The sequence below is a fragment of the Sturnus vulgaris genome, chromosome Z (assembly GCF_052056855.1).
Source record: "Sturnus vulgaris isolate bStuVul1 chromosome Z, bStuVul1.hap1, whole genome shotgun sequence".
NCBI lineage: Eukaryota > Metazoa > Chordata > Aves > Passeriformes > Sturnidae > Sturnus > Sturnus vulgaris.
In genome coordinates, this window is record NC_142283.1 from 40403353 (window position 1) to 40423955 (window position 20603).

The following is a 20603-nucleotide window of genomic DNA, read 5'->3' on the forward strand; positions in this document are numbered from 1 at the left end:
TTCATTTATAATATTATGGCAAGTTCCACCAAGTTCTTCCACAGAAGTATTTGCAGATATTCTAAAATCTGATTTGAAACATACTACTCCAAAATACTAACATCCACCTTCTGACTCAAGGACATGATTCAAAATATCAGGAAAACATCCACATGCAGGGAAGGAAGCAAATACTCACAAGTGTTTAGAAAATCAGTAATCAATAATCTTTTGGTGAGTACAGGGGGTAAAGTGCACTAAAAGCAATTCAGATTTAAATGGAAAGAAAGCATATAAGCTTTCCCTACTCTCAAGGTGAAAGAAAGCAAAGCAATCTTAAAATACATTCCTAGTCCATGTTGGTGGCTAATACAAAAAACAAGTTATTTTAACATTCAAGTCTGAAAGAGCTTGCTTTATTTCTTTAAGAGGAAGGTCACTTTTTTCCCATTAACATCTGTGGTTCATTCTTTAAAAGCATCAGAGATATTGCTTTTTGCTAGGGGCAGAGGAGCGGGTAATCTAAACACAGATCATTAACACAAAAGTTATGCAAATAAGTGACACTTTTTTATTCTGACAGTAGATAATTACCAGTGGTGCATCTGAAAGAAGATGATCTCAAACTCAAGAAATTACTAATTGGATAACTGTAGTGGTTGACTATATAGTGCTTTGCATATGTATTAGTTACAACTAATTTTCTTTAAATCCCAGATGGCTGCTGTCAAAAACAGTTTTATTACACAGGGGAAGTAAACCCAAAGTATTCTTTATAATCGCTTTCTTTGTACTGACTCTCTAAATCCCTAGGACAATATCAATTCTGTGAAAATCCTTCTAAATTAATAGAAGTCCTGAAGAAGATGACTTCCCATTCAAAATGAGAGGAAAAATACTGAGAGGAAATATTTTTCTTACTAGTGTGCTACAAAATGTGAGAGAGAATAAATTTTTAAAAAATAAGTACTTCTTTCCCATAAGCAACTACTCAAGAAGTTTCTCACACTGAAGACACATAGCTCAGTGAAATTGTTCTTACTACATTAGTTTGACCCAAAAGATTCACTCCCACAAGAACTACTTCAGACACACAATTCAAGAGCCAACTCCACAAGATGTGATACTTCTATAAGAAAACAGCAGTGGAAGACTTCCAGTTTGTCCGCTTCCTCTAACAAATCAAAACATAAAGTCTTCACTTTATGTGAAGTAATACACCCATATTTTCAGCAGAATTAAGAATAATTATGAGAAAATATTACCATGCATATGTCACTGCTAAAAAAAGTTAAGTATTTCAGCAGTTAACACAGATGTTCTTTGTTGTACCACCACATATGTTAGTTGAGATACTTTAAAAAATTAAATGGAGTAACAAATATGTTTGTCAGCTCTCCTGCCCATAAATAAACCACAGCTAAACGTTTAATACAAAAAGTTGCGAGAAGAAAACAGTAACTGGCCTATACTTACTTGAGTCAGGCATAATGCGAAGGTCACCTTCTTTATAATCATCTAAAAGCTGGTACATGTACAAGACGGGATCTTTCTCATAGGTAATATAAAACCATGTGTTCATAATAGGAGCTCGAGCCAAAACCATCCCCCTCCATTCATCTTTTGAGCCATCCTCTGTCTCAAACATATGTTCCACAGCTTTACCAATCATTGTGTCTGCCAGGTGGGCATCACTAATTCGAGACGAAGCTGAAATGACAACATTTCAGAAATTCATTCAAAAGTACAGATATGTATCTTTGTAAAAAATAATGTTTATGCTGATTTATGTACAAATCTGATTGACAGTTAGTAAATTCATACACAAAGAAAATAGTGTTCATTCCAGAGAGTTTAGTGCTGCAGAACTAAGAACTTCAGAATGTTGTTAGAACAACAATGAATTCTTGTACTCCCTGTGATTAAACAATCATAATACAAGCCAATGAGAGATCAATAGAGCAGCAAAGATTCTGAACTTATAACTAGACGCTAGACAGGGAGAAGTAGAAACAAAAGGCCTATCTCAGAGCAGTTCTATGATGTTATTGATTCAGCTTTGGTATTAGGTTCCTCCTAACACCTCCCTACAGACTGCTACCAACTCCTTTGTAGTTAGAAGAAGCAACAGCTTTTTCCATATATAAGCTAGTGTGTACTTGAGTAGATATTGAACTTGGTGGATTGAAAAACGTGCATTTTAACAATCCAGTGCTAATTCTGAAAAGCAAAAAAGCATTATTACTAATCAGGTTAATTTACTTAGAAAATGCCTTCCTGCCATTATTATAAGTACATGTACTACATGGCGGTAGTACAAGAAAAAGTGTAACCTTATCACTGTTAGACACACAAAATAGACAACCTAGTGCAAATGGCTTAGAGCTGAAATTTTAACAGAAATATCGATGTTAATCAAAAAAATACAGAATGCACTGCATACTACTTAAAGGTAGAAGACAGCAACTGCACTCACTAGCATCATCAAAACTTTGTGGAATAGAAAAAAAAATTAAAGCATTTAGATTACCTGCCATGAGACAAAAATGAAACTGACCAATAACATTTAAGTGGTCACAGGTTATCTTTGGGGAAGTCAGGAAGGATCAGTGGAAAACATTTAATGATAAATGTCAGCCAATATGTATATTTATTTAGGAGAAAAACCCCAAAGACTTACCAACTCTGTCTGGAAGAACTTCAAGTGCTGAAACTCTTTCATCTTTGTGAAGTTCTAGTCCATACACACAATCAAATCCATCATACTTTATGAGATAGAGCGAAGGATTTACAGGAACTTGATCAAGAACTGTGCCTTTCCATTGTGTTACAGGTCCACTCCCTTCTTTCCATCCGTGCTGTATCCTGCAGCCTACAATATTTCTTCGTGGCTGAGAAATAGGTTTGCTTGGTCCCACATTGTTTCTATGTTTTCTGTACACAGATACAAACATTAATATTAAACAAGTACATACATGCTCAAAATTCTACTTCAGAAAATAGCAATATGCTTTTACACGACAATGTATTCTATAGCTTAGTACACCTTATTCAAATTAGGGCATAAAGCTTATCATGCTTTACTGGAAAAAAGAAAAACATACCTTACAGTAGTGACACATTTCTGATGTGCTGTATAAGGCCAGTTTTCTACCAGTAAATTCTAAATCTAGTTTGCTTAAGCCAAAATAACTATTCTATCCCTTGCTACGCTGAATGTCAAAAGTGAAACTCACCTGATCAAATCTCGAAGCGCAAGGTTAGCTGTCAATATTACAACTTTACTACCTTGTTGCTCTCTGCAGAACAGTAAACAACTCCTTCCCAGGAGGAAGAAGTCAGTGCAAACATTATGTGGTTGACTGAAATTCTTTCAAAATGTTTGTTTTCCCTGAACCAGATCTGTTTACACCTAAAGAAAATTGAGGCTCCTTCACTTACAGGTAATTTTGACTCCAAGTAGTTTTAGACATGCGACAGCAACAACACTTATGTATTTAGTTTGGAAAATTAAAAATTGCATGTAATGTAAATGGGCATAGAAGGCGTACTCCTTTATGTGGAAAAAAGATCAAGTAACTTTATTGTCCTTCTTATATTTTCATGGAATTGGCATGGAAATTCCCTCTGGTAAGTAACAGTTGCTATTCTGATGAATTGTAATGTAAGCTATTTGATGGCTCCATATCACTGAAAGTGTTACACAAGCTTTGCTTTATCCAACTATTAAAACCACAAATTGACAATTTTGAACACAAATGGAAGAAACTAAGGGGCATTATGACAACATACAAAATTCTCCTGGATGTCAACTAGTGTAAAATAAATTTTTGGGCTACTACTTGTAGCACATATTGTTTCAATGGCCGTAATATATGCACACAACTAGCTTAAAAGTAACATCTAAAAGATGATCAGTTACAGAAGACAATATTCTTCCTTAGATTAGAGATAGTGATCAAAGAAAAAGGTCTCCAGTATGATAAATACTTTCACAGAAGTCCCTATATGATCTAAAAAATACATATAACAATCATACCACTGAAATCTTGGAAGCAGTATTGCAGAATAATACACTAACAATATGATATTGGAATATTTAATGCTGTATCATAACTGTAGTCATAACTATTTAAAACAAGATACATAACTAACTTCAGTATTTGTCCCACCTCCAGACTTTAATTCACCATGAAGATATTGGCAAGGGTGTTTTCAAATTTCATTTTTGTTATCATTTGAGATTTTCCAAGATAAGATTGCAGTTTTGCATTCTTAACTTTGATAGCACAGATAATTGGAACAGGTTGGAGTTCCTGTAAGTAGAGACTCTCCCACAAAGAGAGAGATTTTATGCAAAAACTAGAATGTATTTTCAAATTCCAGTTCTGCTCAAGTATATATATGTGTTTCTAATTGTAGTAAGTATCAGTAACAACTTACTATTACAAAATAAGGCCAGAGATCTGGTTCTCAGCACAATAAAATTGAGTCTGGTTTGTAGTAAATTAATTTAATTAGTGCTAATGGAACATTGCCTCATTCTGAAGAGAATAAAAAATAGAAGTAAAAGAAGTTTAGAATGGCATTGCTTTCTCTAGTTTAAGCAGTTTATGTTGCTCATCATTTCATCTTCGAAGAAGATTGTAACGCTATTGATATTCAACCTTACTTTCTGCCTGCAAAGCCTAATCCACTTAAATATTTAATTTGGAGCAATGAGGCAAAAAGCTTTACACTCATTCTAAAAAAAGATGCATGAAGACAATATGACTGAGTTCAAACAGGTAACTATGTTGAAAATGCCTCATGACCAAAGAGCGTTAGGAATTTAATTACAAGTCAAGTACCCACTAGGTGTGCTTACAGTTCAAATTTTTGTTTGAAGGTTGCATTACTGAACAGATGCTCACTTCTCATTTGAAGTGGTTCATACTGTAAGAAATTAGATATTTAAATATATAGTTTATATTTAAATATTATATTTAAATTATAATATACTACCAAGGAAAACCTACTTCTTGAATCTGAACATGGTAAGAAAGCTAGCAAAAGTTTATAACTATTAATAAGTAAGTTATGAATGTACTTCCACGTAAGACAACCAAGTAACCATCTCTCCTTTCCTTAACTCTGTTAACTCTGCCACACTCTGTGGCATTTTTGTAATGTATCAAGTTACACAATCTTCTATGATGCCCTATCCAGAAAGTCCAACGTAATTTTTCCTTCTCTTTCACTGAAATAATCTTTAGAAGTTCCACAGACATTTGCTCTTGAATATTTGAAAACAATTAGACATGTAAGACATGAAGCCAGGAAAAACAGAAAATAGCAAGTCCTGGAAATAGTTCTTGACACATCAGACACATCCTCATTGTACACGGCCCTTTGATTCCCAAAAGTTTCTGATCCTCTTCTTTACCTTGCAGGCTATAAGCTGTTAAGTAAAACCTATGTGAAAAATTTTAATTATCAAAACCAGATACTTTGGAAACATTCGAAAGACTACACAGACAGAAGAAAATCTACTCAGATGTTAAACCTGTGTTTAACTGGTCCTTGCACAAACTTCAATTTGGCAACTGCTACCTGCGAAACAGCAGGTTTTGCAGGTATTGCAGAACTGCAGAGGACTGATAGCAGAAAAATCAGCCACTACCAGAGGATTGTGCTTAAAACAGAAACTAGCACATAGAAAAACACGAATAGCAATGCCCAGTATCCTATAAAGTTACCATTTAGGTTTGGTTGTTGATTGTTTTTTATCCTGATCATGTCATCTCAGAAAAACACCATAAGCGGGAAAAAAAACCAAACCGGAAGGATGAAAGAAAACCACATCTCTCAGATATGCAAAACACGCACAACTGTGAAAAACTGGAATGAAAACTATAAAACATTACAGAAGCAGTACAGCAGCAGTAGTCAGAACACTTTCAAATCTTTCATGGTACAAAACAGAAAAGTTATTGAAAATAATATACTAAACTTAATACAACTGTGATCTTATTAATGTCTATGACTAATAACAGAATGGTGATCAGAGAATTGTTATTAACTACTTTTCAAAATATTCAGACTATGAGGCACATTAATTAAGATAGAAGTTTTAAAGTGCATTCTGGACTCCTTCAAAAGTAAAAAAAAATCATTCAGTTGTGAATTTCAGCTCTAGATGCTGCAGAAGCTGAGAGTACGTTACCTTAAAGTGGCATCAAAATTTCAAAATGTCTAAGTTCCCTTGCAGTTAAATTGCAATTATAACCTACACCTCCAAGTCTCTGAATTGCTAGCTACAAGAAATCTGGAGAGCCTATGAAGAAAGGATTGCTTCATACATGTGCCAGATCTTGCGCTATCCTTGTACACTAAGGGTGGAAAGAATGACATCTGTGACTTTACTGACTGATCTGATCCCAGTGAGGTCAGCTTCATATTGGCAGAGATCACCACTACCCACTGACAGAGCACTTGGAAGAACTGTCTGATAACCACGGGAACCATCTCCAAAAGGCTCAACAGTTAACTACCATTTAAAGAGTTCAGAAGGCTTATCCACACTCCTCATTTTTTCACAATCTCAGTTATTGAGTCATGACTTGTTCCTTCCTCTGCCACTTTATGAAACTTTATGAAGCAAACCGTTAAAATCTCAATGGTCTTTGAGTGCCAGTAGGCTTCTTCTTCTTTTTCTTTAAATGTGGAGTAAACTAAATAGCTAAATCAGTGACAAAAATATACATTACTAACTCATGGTCTATCATATTGGCTCAGAGTAGTATCAGCATACAGTATTAAATCATATTCATATCCTACTCATTTATGATAAACTATAAATACAAACAATATTCTACTACTCTACCTCATTCTCAGACAAGTCAGTAAGCAGCACAAAAGAAATCATCTTGGCTTGGTACAAAAAAAACCTTAACTAAATAATAAACAATTGAACTGGGCTAAATTAACGTAAAACTAAGCTGGATGCTTAAGTTAAATACCTCAAAATTATGCCACTTAGTATCAAAACTTCTTATGTCCCATAAAAGCCTTTATGCTAACAAATTTACAGCCTATTTAGTTATTTAAATAAGTGTATATTAACACAACAATAAAGACAAATCTAGCCACCCTCAAGTACAAAAGGCAACCCACCTCTGATAGTCTTCCCATCATACACTCCTTTCTCTGAGCGGTTGAAAGAGAACAAGAGAAATTAAAGTTTAACCAACTCTACCTGCCCCTAGACAAATAAATGTTTCTCTTTGCCTTCTATGAAGATAGACAAGAATGGATAATGATGAGCTGGTGGAAGGCATCAGAGTAGTTTAACATCAAGTGCTGTCTCTGGGAAACAGTTAACACTGTTAACAGTGATTAACTAGATTAATTGTGTAAAATATACCTGCCAAACAAATTGCTTGTGATTGATACTACAGGACTTTACACTTACAAAAAGTTAGTAACATTTTAAGTTTCCCACTTACCCACCTTAGATTTCTCTCTCCAGATATGTTATCTTGCTGCATGACACTAAGACCAATTGTATCCAGAAAGTTACCTCTACTTTCACACAGCTACTCACCACTGTTCAACTGCTACTATTTAAAATGTTGAAGATGGAAAAATACATGCCATGAAAGGGTAGCAAAAGCAGGTATCCTTCCTTCGCAGACTAATAGCTTCCCTACAGAAGTATTTCAGTACATCTTTTATTCTTAAAAAATGAGAATTCTTTTCCAACACTACAGTTATAGTGCATACATGATTAGATATATCTGAGATTCCTTCCCAGATGGGGTTCTTAGTAAGCATGATGTACAGGTTTTTTTGACCAGGTGACTGCATGAACTCTGTGCCAGAGAACAGACATCCTACAATAGACATGGCTAAGTTCAGGCTTGAATATCCTTCTCTACAGATTCTAGAAAGAAATTCAAAATTGTATTCAAGAAAAATAGAATGTTAATAGTCAAAACAATGTTTGAAACTTTATCTGTGGGGCTTTCTTTCCTACTACCCTCCTGAAAGAATTAAAAGTCTGACTCTACACACATATACAGACTGATTATTATTCCACAATTTTCAAGAACAGAGTGGAACAATACAGATATATTTCTAGAACAGTACTTGCACTTACTGAGAGCTATTCTTTAGCAAATATATTAACAACTTACTTGTGGGATGTTCTTTTCTTCATCATGCTGGCAGACACTCCTGCATGACCTACAATATAAAAGATGTTGGAATTACTGAAAAATTATTTTAAAAGTTATAAAAAAAGCCTTCCTATTGAATGTCAAAATGTAAACCATCCAAACACTTCATGCTATGACTGATCAGTGACCCGCTAAAATGCGAAAAGGCTCTAGAGAGGTAGACATTGGCTTTGTGCACATGAAGCTGTGGTGGGCTAGGCACCCACCAAAGCTGCTCTGTCACTTCTCTCAGCTATTCAAGGGAGAGAAAATATAACCAAAGGTTCCCAGGTCAAGAGAGGGACAGAGAGGCATCTCTAACCAATTACCATCACAGGCAAATCAGGCTTGACTTAGGGAATGTTAATTTATTACCATGCAAGTCAGAGTAACATAATGAGAAATAAAGCCAAATCTTAAAAATACCTTCCTCCCAGCTCTCCCTTCTTCCTGGGCCTAACATCACTCCCAATTTTTTTCTACCTCCTCTCTCCGAGGTAGCACAAGGGGATAGGGAATGAATGTGCAGTCAGTTCATCACATACTGTCTCTGCTGCTTCTTTCTTTCTCCTCAGGGTTAGGGTTAGTTCTCCCTCCTCAGGGGAAGAACTCCTCTCACTCTCCACTGCCGTGTGGGGTCTCTCACAGGAAACAGTCTTCCAAAATTCTCCAATGTGAATCTGTCTCAGGGACTACAGTTCTTCACAAACAGCTCCAGCTTGGATTTCTTACACAGCATGCCATCCTTCTGGAACAGGATGCTCTGCAGTGGGCTCCCTCACAGGGTGACAAGTCCTGCCAGCAGACCTGCTCCAGCATGGGATCCTCTCTCATGGGGCCACAGGTCCTGCCAGGAAACCTGCTCTAGTGCAGACTTTCTGCAGGCTCACAGACTCCTTCAGTCACGTCCACCTGTCCCAGTGTAGGGTCCTGTGTGCTGCAGGGGCACAGCTGCTTCACCATCATCTTCACCGTGGGCTGCACGGGACCCTCGGCTCCAGAACCTGGAGCACCTTCTCCCTCTCCTCCTGTACTGACCTTCATGTCTGAAGGGCTGCTATGCTCAGAGTTTCACTCCTCTCCTGCAACTGCTGCAGTGCAGATCTTTCCCCCATTTTTAAATACAATAACTCAGTGTGGCACTACCACCACCACTGATGAGCTCAGCTTTGGCCAGGGGCAAGTCCATCTTGGAGCCAACTGGCATTGGCTCTCTTGGATAGAAGAAAGAGAAGCTTCTACTCACTTCTCACAAAAGTCACCCTTGCACACTCTTGGTACTTTGCCATGCAAACCCAACATAGAAGCTCAGTGATGAACATAAGGAGTGACTGACAGCAGCTATTAAAATAAAAGCTGAACTAAACACAACAGGGATAATAGTTGCAATGATCAATCAGCAACAACAGCGAATCAACAGGCTGTTTTAAGCTTTTATCCTTGAGTTACTAAAAGGAGATGGCAATACACATCAACCTGAGTTAGCACTACCTGTGCCTAATAGAGCACATAAAAAACTAAAAATAAACAAATTTTTTGCAGAGAGAAGAACACTGCACTCAACCCAGTGATAATTTGGGATGAATACGAAAAATGGAAAGCTTTTAATAAGATGAAATGAGGAAAAGGGGAAATCAGGCTTCTGCTGGTTATTAGAAAGCTACTTACGAGCAGCCATGAAGAATTCAGCAGAGGGAATATGCAAGAACAAAATGACAGAAAAACACTTTGACAAGAACACAGTATATAAAAGGCGATGTTGCACAGGTAGAAAAACCAAAATTAGCTATTAAAATGAAAACTGTAGCATCAGATCACAGTCAATGGCCACCTGCATGGGGATAATTTACTAGGGTTGACTGAAATAGCCCCTGTCAAAGTGATGGCTGATGACTACATAGCCAGAAGGTATCTGGCTTGATTCTGATTCTCCCTGTCTTCCTCACTATATTGCTTTTGAATGGTATGGAGTTAAAAGTTCTTCACAGTAGCCTGTTTTGGGCTGTTTTGGACTTTTTGCTTCTTGTTTGCCTTATCTAAAACAATCTGGTCACAGTACTGGACTGAACCATGTGTAACTCTTAATGCCTCGTGTTTATGTACAAACATGCCTAGAATTTTAACTAGGAATGCTTGAATTAATACTTACAGAGAAATGCTTTAATTTCTTTATAGGCTTAAACAAACCAATGCTTTTAAATTTACACTATGTGCATGCTCCAAGCATATCTGGAATTACATACATATTGAAGAGAATCACACAGGAATGAAGCACTGACAATACCAATAACCTTCCAAATTTCATAAATATTTTACTATTTTCATTTTTGTATGAAAAAATTAAGAGGACATACAAACATACAGAAATGGCAGAATTAATAATTAATTAATAATGAAAATAATTTCATGTTTAGTATATTCAAGTTTGCATCAGATCGTCAGGAATCTGCATTTCCAAAGTAATGATATCCGAAATGTTCTTAATTTTTAAAAAATTAGGCCTTGTCTGTCAATTACTGCAGTAAAGATCCTACTTGCAATTTTTGACTGTTAAAAAACCAAATAATTAAACAGAGCATTTGTAAGAACTTAGCTGGAAAAACAAAAACAGCATCACAAAAAGTTTGATTAGAAACTCATAAGACTTTAGGACTTTATTACAACCTGTAAAATAAGCCTTCTAAGCATAAATTCAGTTACCTCTCTGTACATGAGGTGTCTGTGTTCTGCTAATATATAATAAAACACACTTTAATAAAAATATGGTGTTTTATTAAAAAAAAAGTAATTTAATAAAATCCAAGAACTGTTCTTACGAAATAGAGAAACTTCATTACCAGAAGATGAACATACATACTTTGCATTTTACATTTCTAGCTAATGAGAGAAAAATACGATTTTGGCTACAGTACCTCAACTAAAAACACAACAGGACAACAGCACAAGAATTAGCTTTCTGTCCACCTCTCAAGGACTCTGGATCCTGTGACTAAGAAGGGAGGTATGAAGTGTTTATCTTCCAAAGTCAAAAACAAAAACACTGGACTGACACAGAAGGAAGATTTACTACAGCATTTGCAATAAGTAGAGAAGTTATGCCAACCCCTGGGAATGGGATTTTGCTGTTTGCTAACTTCTCACTTTGGGATCTTCGAATTTTGGTAAGATTCAACTTGTTCACTGACCAAAGACAACACAGACAATTAAGTACTACTCATCATCTCAAGTCAGCCAGTATTTTAAGAGAGCTCCCAGATTAATACATGAAATAATGGCATTTGGATGCTTAATAAAAATATCAATAGCAAGTATTTGAGGATCCTATGTTAAACACACCCTTGTACCAACCAGATGCCGATTTGCCACAATTTGCCCTCCAATTTTGCACTACCTGAATTCAGATAGGTGTCAAGGAGATGTAAACTCCTTTTAAGGATGTATCTGGTTACACTATTGAATTGCTTGGTTGCACAACTGTAGAAACTACAACAAAAGTTTCTCTTCTCTGCAGCAGCTCTGGACACAGGGACAGAACATCACAGAAGCCTTATGTTTATTTGTGATATTCTAGTAAGAAGGTCAAAATCAGAATACCTTACTCCTGAATTTTTCTTAGTCCATAAGAACTGAGCAGCCGGACATGACCCAGCCAGATGAACTCACAGCTTGGAAAGCTAAACGTGTCCTGGGCTGCATCCAAAGCCATGTGGGCAGCAGGGGGAGGGAGGGGATTCTGCCCCTCTGCTCTGCTGAGACCCCAGCTGGAACCCTGCACCCAGCTCTGGGGTCTCAGCACTGAACAGGCCTGCTGGAATGAGGTCACAGGAAGGCCACAAAGATAACTGGAGGGCTGGAGCACCTCCTGCATGAGGAAAGGCAAAGCTGGGATTGCTCGGCCTGGAGAAGAAAAGGCTCTGAGGAGACCTTATTGCAGCCTTCCAGTATGTGAATGTGAAGATGGCCTGTAAGAAAGACGGGGACAGACTTTTTAGCAGGACCTGTTGTGATAGGACACAAGGTAATGATTTTAAAATGAAGAAGATTAGATATCAGAAAGAAGTTTTTCTACATTGAGTGTGGTGAAATACTAGCACAGGCTGCTCAGAGGTGGTGGTTGCCCCATCCCTGGAAGTGTCTAAGTCCAGGCTGTATGGGGCAAAAAACAAACTGATCGAGTTGAAGACGTCCCTGCTAATTGCAGGAGTTGGACAAGACGACCTTTAAAAGGTCCCTTTCACATCAAACCATTATATTTTTTTATGACGAAGAGCACAGAAACATATTTTTGTAATGGAAAGTGACCAAAACCTCCAGCTTCTAGACAAGAGCAACAGAAGTAAGTATTCAATTGTCATATGGTATTTTGTCATACTTGTGTTTTCTGAGGCTCACTAATTCTTCTCCTTACAGTAAACCCTTAAAATTCAACAGCAAAACTAGAAATCATATTTCTGAATATTTCCACTTTACTCCAGACAAAGATGAAGGGTATGACAAGACTAAAAAAAAGAATCGTTCAGGATGTTGGCTTCAAGGGCAATATACATATCATTTCAGCTGAGGCTATAGGAGAATATGAAGAAAGATGGGAGAAAGCTACTGGTAATGTTTTGCTTGTGACATGAGTTGGTTCACTCTATGCAATCCATGAAAATCAAACAGGCTTTTCAGAAAACAGGAATATACTACAGGTTGGTAGCATGTTTGACAAAGCCAGTTTTCAGCTGTCCTGTCCACTTAGGAAGGAAATGCTTTTATGTGTTGTAAAGTAGGTGTAAAGGAAGAGGTACAGGTGATTTATAATATCTAGGCTTTTGAAATCTCTCTCTCTGGGAAACATTGTACATAGTTCCTTTCTGAGAAACAAAGGGTAGGATTGAAGATAGAGAAAAGAAGGAAAGGTAGGTATTTAATTTTTACAGTAGAGTACACGGCTATGGACTCTAGGTGTTTGTCAAAGTACAGAGTTGCTTTCCATGATACAGTTTCTGTGAATCATTCAGGTGCTCTTGGCAGTGTCCTTGCCTGTCTCTCTAATTAGTGCATTGCTGTCCCAAACAACCTGTAGTGTCACTACAACAGGACAAAATCAAAGTCAGTTGAAAAATGTTTTGTTAATGCATTGAATTTTGCCCTACATTAATATATCCCTGACACTATCACTGGTTTATCTCTATCTCCAGACTGTTTTTTGCAACCTGTACATGATCCAAAAGCCTCCTACAATTCAGCAATTTTATTATTTTACATGATTAACATATCAAATATAAAATACATGGACTATTTCCACTCTTTCATTGTATCTTTTTCTTCTATTAATGTTTCCTCCTGATTAAGGCTATATTACTGCTTTATTATCTAATTCCAGATGACAGCAATTTTATAGGCAAGACTGAAAATCCTAGTTGCTACTTAAGATGTAGCTATTCTGGAATACTATGTGCTGTTCGTAAAGTTTCTTGGCAAGTGGCAACTATAAAAATGGAAGGCAGTAAATAAGATATTTGTATCCATAGTGCTGTAAAGTTCAGCAAATCTGATTTAAAAGTTATTTAAGTACTGTTTTCATCTTTTAAAGGTGTTCTAAGTAACTTCATAGACCCTCTTAAGGTTACATGGGTCAGCCCTGTGATGGGGGAAGGGACTTTTCACTAGATCAAGTTGCTTAATATTCCTTTGAACATAAACATTTCCAACGAGGAGTCACATTTGGGTAACCTGTTCCTATTTTTCACCATAATCATTGCAAAAAATTTCTTCTGTATACTCAAATCTAACTGTACTCTCTGTTTAAAACAATTACCCCAGGTACTGTCACTGAAGGCTTTGGCAAATAGCCTCTCTCTGTCCTTCTTTTAAGTCTCACTTACAAGAAAACAAAAAGGTTGCACTCCCTGGAGCATTCTCTTCTCCAGGCTGAACAGTGGCAACCCTCAGCCTTTTATCATGAGAGGAGTTCCAGCCCTTTGGTCACTCATGGCCATTCTCTGGACCTACTCTCTTAGTTTGAAGCCATTTCCCCTTGTCCTGTTATTACATGAGCTTGTAAATAGCTCTTCTTCAGCCTTCTTTTAAGTCCCCTTAAGGTACTTAAGGCAGGCCATAATTAGGTCACCCTGGCGCCTTCTCTCTCCAGGCTGAACAACCACAGCTCCTGAAGTTTGTCCTTGTGGGAGAGGTGCTCCAGGCCTCAGATTATCTTCATGGCCCTCCTCTGGACTCACTGCAACTGGTCCACATCATTCTTATGTTAGGGGCCCCAGGGCTGGATGCAGCAATCCAGGTAGTGTCTCACTGGAGTGGACTAGAGATGCAATAAGACCTCCCTCAACCTGCTGGTCATGCTGCTTTTGATGCAGCCCAAGATGCATCACTTGGGCTGTGAGTATACCCTAATGGGTCACGTTGAGCTTCTCATCTGCCAACACCCCTGAGTCCTTCTTGTTAAGGCTGCCCGCAGTCCATTCCCTGTCCAGGATGTATTTGTGCTTGGAATTGCCCCAGTGCAGATGCACTGCCTGGCACCTGGCTTTGTTGAATGTCACAAGGCATGCAGAGGTCCACCTGTCAATCCTGTCCAGGTTCTTCTGGATAGCATCCCTTCCCTCTAGCATGCTGACTGCAAGACACAGCTTGGTGTCATCAGCAAACCTGCTGAGAGTGCACCCAATCCCATCATCCCTACCATTGAGTAAAATGTTAAACATTGCTGCTCCCAATACTGACACCTGAGGAGCTCCACTCATCACTGTCTCCATTTGGTCACTGAATGAAATATTTGACTGCACTGGATCTCTCCTTTGAAACCTGTAGCTGTTACCTAAAAGGGAACTGTATTACTTTTGAAATCAGTGCATATTTCAAGTATAGTGACAGCAAATTTTGACATAGTCTCAGGCAAAATACAAGTCTGAAAGTTTCCAAAGGGGTACTGAGAAATCCTCCAGTATCAGTTTGAGTTTTCAATTAATCAAATATGTATTTGGAAGCACCCAAACCTATCACTTAGGTATTTTAAAAGTTAACTGAGCTTTCCCAATTACACTTGTTCAGTTGGTTTCTTGAGAATTTCATAGAGGTTACAATTCACAATAGTTGGTGATAAAAAGTATGTTGCTTCCCCCACACAGGTCACTGATTAATAACTTTTGACACAACACAAAATAAGAAGGTCAGATCTGTACTGCTAAATTTACGTTTCTCTTTTCAAGCTATGATCTTCTAAAATAAAAGTAAATTTTCTTTTAAAACAGGAATGATGACATCTAAAATCATTAGCATCTACTGAAAATCATTAATGTATTTTAAAAGTCAATTAAATAAGAACAGATTTTATCCATTAAAAGCAAAGAAAACCATCCAGAAAGAACACCTCACCTGCATCAGCTCTGGACCGCTGACCTGGTGATTTTCCAAATGGGGTCTTCATTCATCTGTGTTTAAGTGAGCAGCAAAGCTGCTGGACTAGGGTGAAAATCCAGTTCTTTCCAACTTCCAGGATATCTTCTTTTTAGTCTTAGGATAAGACAACCACTTATTAATCCACCATTCAACCAAGAACTTGTCCTTCCACAAACGTAGAAGATGCACTTTCAATTACTGTACTCTGAAAAACAAAACAGGTGAAGTGTAAGTATCTTGATTTTGAAACCAAAGTATTCTATCTTAACCAAGTCTCATTTTAATGCTTGTTTTCATATGCAATAGGATATTCCTTCACATTGTTATTCTGAAAACATTCAGCAACACAGGACATATATGGCCAAACAAATACAAGGCTGCTACCTTATCTCCTAGTCACAGTAAAGTACCATGCCACTATGTCAATTACAAAGAGAAAGGAAGGGTTCTTAAAAACGATTGAGCTTAACACAGGAAGTATGACTACTAACTTAGTAGAAACTGTACTGCCTTTACCAGGTTAAAGCATCAACCAACTCTTTCCACTGGTTAGAAATAACGTGCTCCCCCTCACATAACAGAATAACTTTACTTCACAGAAGTTTAAAAAAAAGTCTGTTGAAAAAAACGCAACACAAAAGGTTTTAAAAACACTGATTTCACTACAATGATTGCTCATGCCAGCAATTTGTTGAGTAGGTCGAGAGTTCGTAGATCTGATGATTCATAGATCTGTTTAAGTTTCCGGCAATTCTTTCCACCTAATATCATCAAATTCCTAAAGTATTTAGTCATCGCATTCCTCTAGATAAGGAAGGTAAGCTAGGACAGCTTTTTAACACCCCTTTCAGGATTTAATTACAGAAATTTTGATCATGAGAAAAAAAACCAAAGTATACAAGTTAACTTATTTCAGAGTAACATTTTTGGGCCAGAAGCATTTATGCACAAGAATTCGCTACTTCAGTGTTGCCCACAAACAAGGCAAGTGATATCAGATCATTTCCTTAAGAAACTGTTACTGATAATCTGTGAAAAACAGGGCCTGTCTAATCTGTGAGTCAGCATTGTCTTCCCTCGTTTACTTCAGTTTTGGAAACTATTGTCAGTTTTCATACAGGGTTAAAATCAGAAGAATGCCCCTAACCAGTGATTCAGATGAGGGGAAAAAGTGTAGCTTAAGCTTGTGCCTTACTAAATCAGGGAACATAAAGGTGACCCACCTTGAGGTATGGTAAAACTGCTACACAGAAAAATGCATTTACATCTAACACTTGACAATTCTTTCATGGATTGTACCTATTAACTTCTTGGAACAATACAGCAACAAAGAGCAATACACCTAGAAAGAATCAGTAGGGAGAAATCTGCAGTTTTTAGAAAGAACTAACTTAAGATATTCAGAGTCAGGAATTCGTAAGAACTTGTAAAATTAAAAAATTATTTACAGAAGCTTACTAGTTTGTCCACATTTCATCTCATCCTGAAATCTACCAGTGTATATCGAACAATGCTAAATGATAGCATGGCAACAATATTTAACAATATTCTAATAGGAAGCAATTAGCTTGCTTAACTACTTTACTGGAAACACAGCATAAGGATTATTTTTTCTACTGAACTCAGATGTATCCTTCTATGGATTAAAACACATTAATATATAAACTTCACAGATTATAAAAACCAACTCTAAATTTGTAGCACTGCTGTGACACACTACCATACTCAGTTTCACAAGTACTGCATAAACATACAAGAGATCAACTATTTTCCAGCAGAAAAGCTATTAGTTGAGAAATAACTGTAATCTTGTATTATATCTTGTGATCTAAAAAACCCCACAAAAATAAAAAAAAATCCCTCCAAAACATAAACCAAGTCATCATCACCACCCCCACAAATTCACAAAATGCAAAAATTCTTCAGATTTAAAAAGTAATACACCCTTTCACAGTAAACTGTTGAACTGTCATTCAGGGGAGTTATTTTGTAACACCTGTACTATACACGTCCTCCTCACAGGATTTCCAATCCATAGTAAAAATATAAAGTACTAGATATTTTGATTGCACTGCTTATGCCGTTATGTGTAGAAAAATAACTAAAACACCACAAGATATGGTTTTCTACCATTTTTTGAAAACAGAATATCCCCAGTAATTACCACATCCCAAATTTGAAATTATGTTTGAGACAGAAAATTTATTCCTAATCCTTTTAAATTCACATTTCATTTGCTAGCATTTACTGAAGTGCTTCACAATGCTCTCTGAACCCATGGACAGACACATGAAGTTAAAATCAGATCCAGCTGTTTAAATTGATTTTCTAGAAATGAAGTCAGTAACTGTTACCAGTTCAAAGGCTACCGAAGATGAAACTTGTGTTTTCCTAACACTAGCATTCTGAATTCAATTTATGTTTCAGTTGCATAGTGACAGTTCTGAAGACACTAAAAAGGAATCATAAAACCTGATTTTCTGAAAATTGATACACTTTAAGAACACTTTGAAATTTTAAGAATGGGTAAGTAAGTCTTACTTATTTGATTAAAAATATACCAAACCCTGTAAAACTTAGGGTTCTTAAATGTGATAAACGACAAAATATCAGACTTAATACCAACATGGAAATATCTTGATCTTCCAATATGGAAAATCATCAAGAAAATAAAATTAACTCATATAATGAAAATACTTTTACTGCTGATTACTTTTACTACTTTTACTGAAAATACTTTATGTTTCACATAAAGATACGAAACACAAAACCAAAACACTCTTCTGATGCGCTTAGTCGCAATAAGCTGCTCTGTTAAGAAAGAGAAGATACTTCATTTTTGGCTATATGTAAGATGACCTATGAAACAATCAACTTTTTAGAGTCATTCTGTTGATAGTGGCAGTAAATCCAATATAAGTAGGGTTTTTTTGGATACGAAGTGGGAGATCCAAAGTAAGGTAGACTAGACTTTACATACTCCGAAGAGAAATGCCACTGTCTACTTGTCAGACACCCATTTCCCCAATAAAGCACAGATCATGATCAGTGCTGCTGCCAGTTTCACTTAAAAGACAGACATTGTTTTAACTTGTGAGCTGCTGCTCACCAGCCCAGGCACATTGTTCATCTGTTTGTACAAGCCTTTCTAGACAAAAGCATACTTTAAGAAAAAATGTGGAAATTGAATTACTACTTTGATAGTAGGCTAATTACTGTGGAGTGTTTCAGAGACTATTAAGTGTTAGATTAAAACCACTAACATTACAAATTGTCATCCAAACCAGTTCTATTTGAGAATACTGGAATCATACTATCAAAATAGGCAGAAAGATGTGACATAAAGACAGAAAAAATAAAGTCATTAAAAAATAATTTTCGCAGTATAAAGGGAAATTATGGAAAAACCAACAGGCAGAGACTTCAGTTTTCACTGTGAAATATCTTAACCCCCTCTATAAACTTAGTTGTTTACAAACATTAAAATGTTTATATGTGCTTTTAACTCCATGAATATAAGTGTAACCACCTAAAATAATTCCCTAGCTTAAATTTTAGTTAACATTCACGTCTGTATTTCCATAAAATTGCATTTCACTGCAACACATGGCATAATGCTGTTTACAGCATTTTTGTAAAAGCTTCATGGCTCTACTATTCATTGAAGAGAGATGTTAGCAGCACAAAACCAGTGATAATTAATGCTGACACCAAGCCCATAATTTTAAGTGCCTCACTCCTAACAAGCATATTTAAATTTTACCATCATGAACACAGAAGGAACTATTTGCTGCGGAATTGCTTCAGGGGTAGAGAAGTTTGGAAGGAGAGGAAGGGTAATAGCATGTATTGCTTGTATTCAGACGATAAAATTTCTGACCGAAGTGCCAGGCTCGCACCTCCTCAGGTCTGTTCCAGCGGTCAGAGCCACCAGCGATGAGGCCTTCTGGCACCACCTGGTGGGCTTCAACATTTTTGCTTCACTATCTAAAGCACTACTGTATGCAGCTCGCTTAGAACTGCACTGCCAGCTGCTCAGGGGAGGATCAGCACTACACGAAAACTGCCTTCTGCGGAGGGAGTTACTGAGTTATTTTAAACTGAAATGCATCAACTAAATTCCTTGGTAAGTAATTGTGATTTCCATAAATCAGCTCAGAGCTACTGGTTCATGTTGCAGATGAAGTAGAAGAACAGTTTATTCCAGCACTAACAGGCTGGATGAAGCATGTTATATTCACCATTTTAGTCTGTAATTCAGAGTCCCTAATCCTTATTATATGAGCAGAAAGGATCATTATATGCAAGTCTTCTGCACCTGCCTTCCCAAAGGCAATCTTAGTCTTAAGATATCTACTAAATAATGGGGGTAATAAAAACATGCCAGTTTTAGTTTGTTGATTTTATTTTTTGAGGTTTTTTTTGTTGTTTCCTAATAAAAAAATCCCAAACACTTCCCTGTGGTACAAGAATTCAGCAACTCAAATTCCAAATTTCTGAAATATCCTATTGGCTTAACCATCATATTAGTTATTAGGAACTTCTTTTATTCTAGGATTTTGTGTAGGTAATAAGATCGGATGTCTGAGAAGAAAGTACAGTTACAGTACATGAAGCCTGAAGATGAGTGATTTGCAGCTGACAACCACAGAAATAACATTTTTCAGAGACATGTTTATGAACTGAAAGACCCCAAATCAAGTACAACTACCTCTCTCTCCACTATGATGGCTTCTGTCTACAATTGCACAGAAATAAGCAGCACTGGTATGCAACTGTGTGTGCATATATGCAAATACACACATACTACTGCACAGGTACTGGCTGTATGGGGCTTTGACCTGGTCTAGGGAAAGAAGTCCTTCCCAATGGCACGGCAGTTAGACTAGATATTCTTTAAAGGCCCCTTCCAATACTATCATGAGAGATATAAACTCACAAAATGCAAAGTTAACTCCACATTGCAATGCCATAGTGATGAAACTGCAGATTATTCAGCACAAGATTAGAAGAATCTGAAATTTG

General features: G+C 36.8%; 1 protein-coding gene across 4 annotated transcripts in view; it reads right to left on the minus strand.

Annotated features, from left to right (window-relative positions):
* SPIN1 (spindlin 1) overlaps window positions 1-20603 on the minus strand; it is a 57044-nt gene that overhangs the window by 5008 nt on the left and 31433 nt on the right. For all 4 annotated transcript variants that reach the window (XM_014869168.2, XM_088157064.1, XM_014869167.2 and 1 more), the window contains exons 2-5: window positions 15555-15783; window positions 8157-8205; window positions 2660-2913; window positions 1456-1689 (exon numbers count right to left, since the gene is read on the minus strand). In XM_014869168.2, coding sequence (XP_014724654.1) covers window positions 1456-1689; window positions 2660-2913; window positions 8157-8205; window positions 15555-15606 — 589 coding nt within the window. In that variant the 5' untranslated portion in view covers window positions 15607-15783. The remainder of the gene's footprint in view (window positions 1-1455; window positions 1690-2659; window positions 2914-8156; window positions 8206-15554; window positions 15784-20603) is intronic.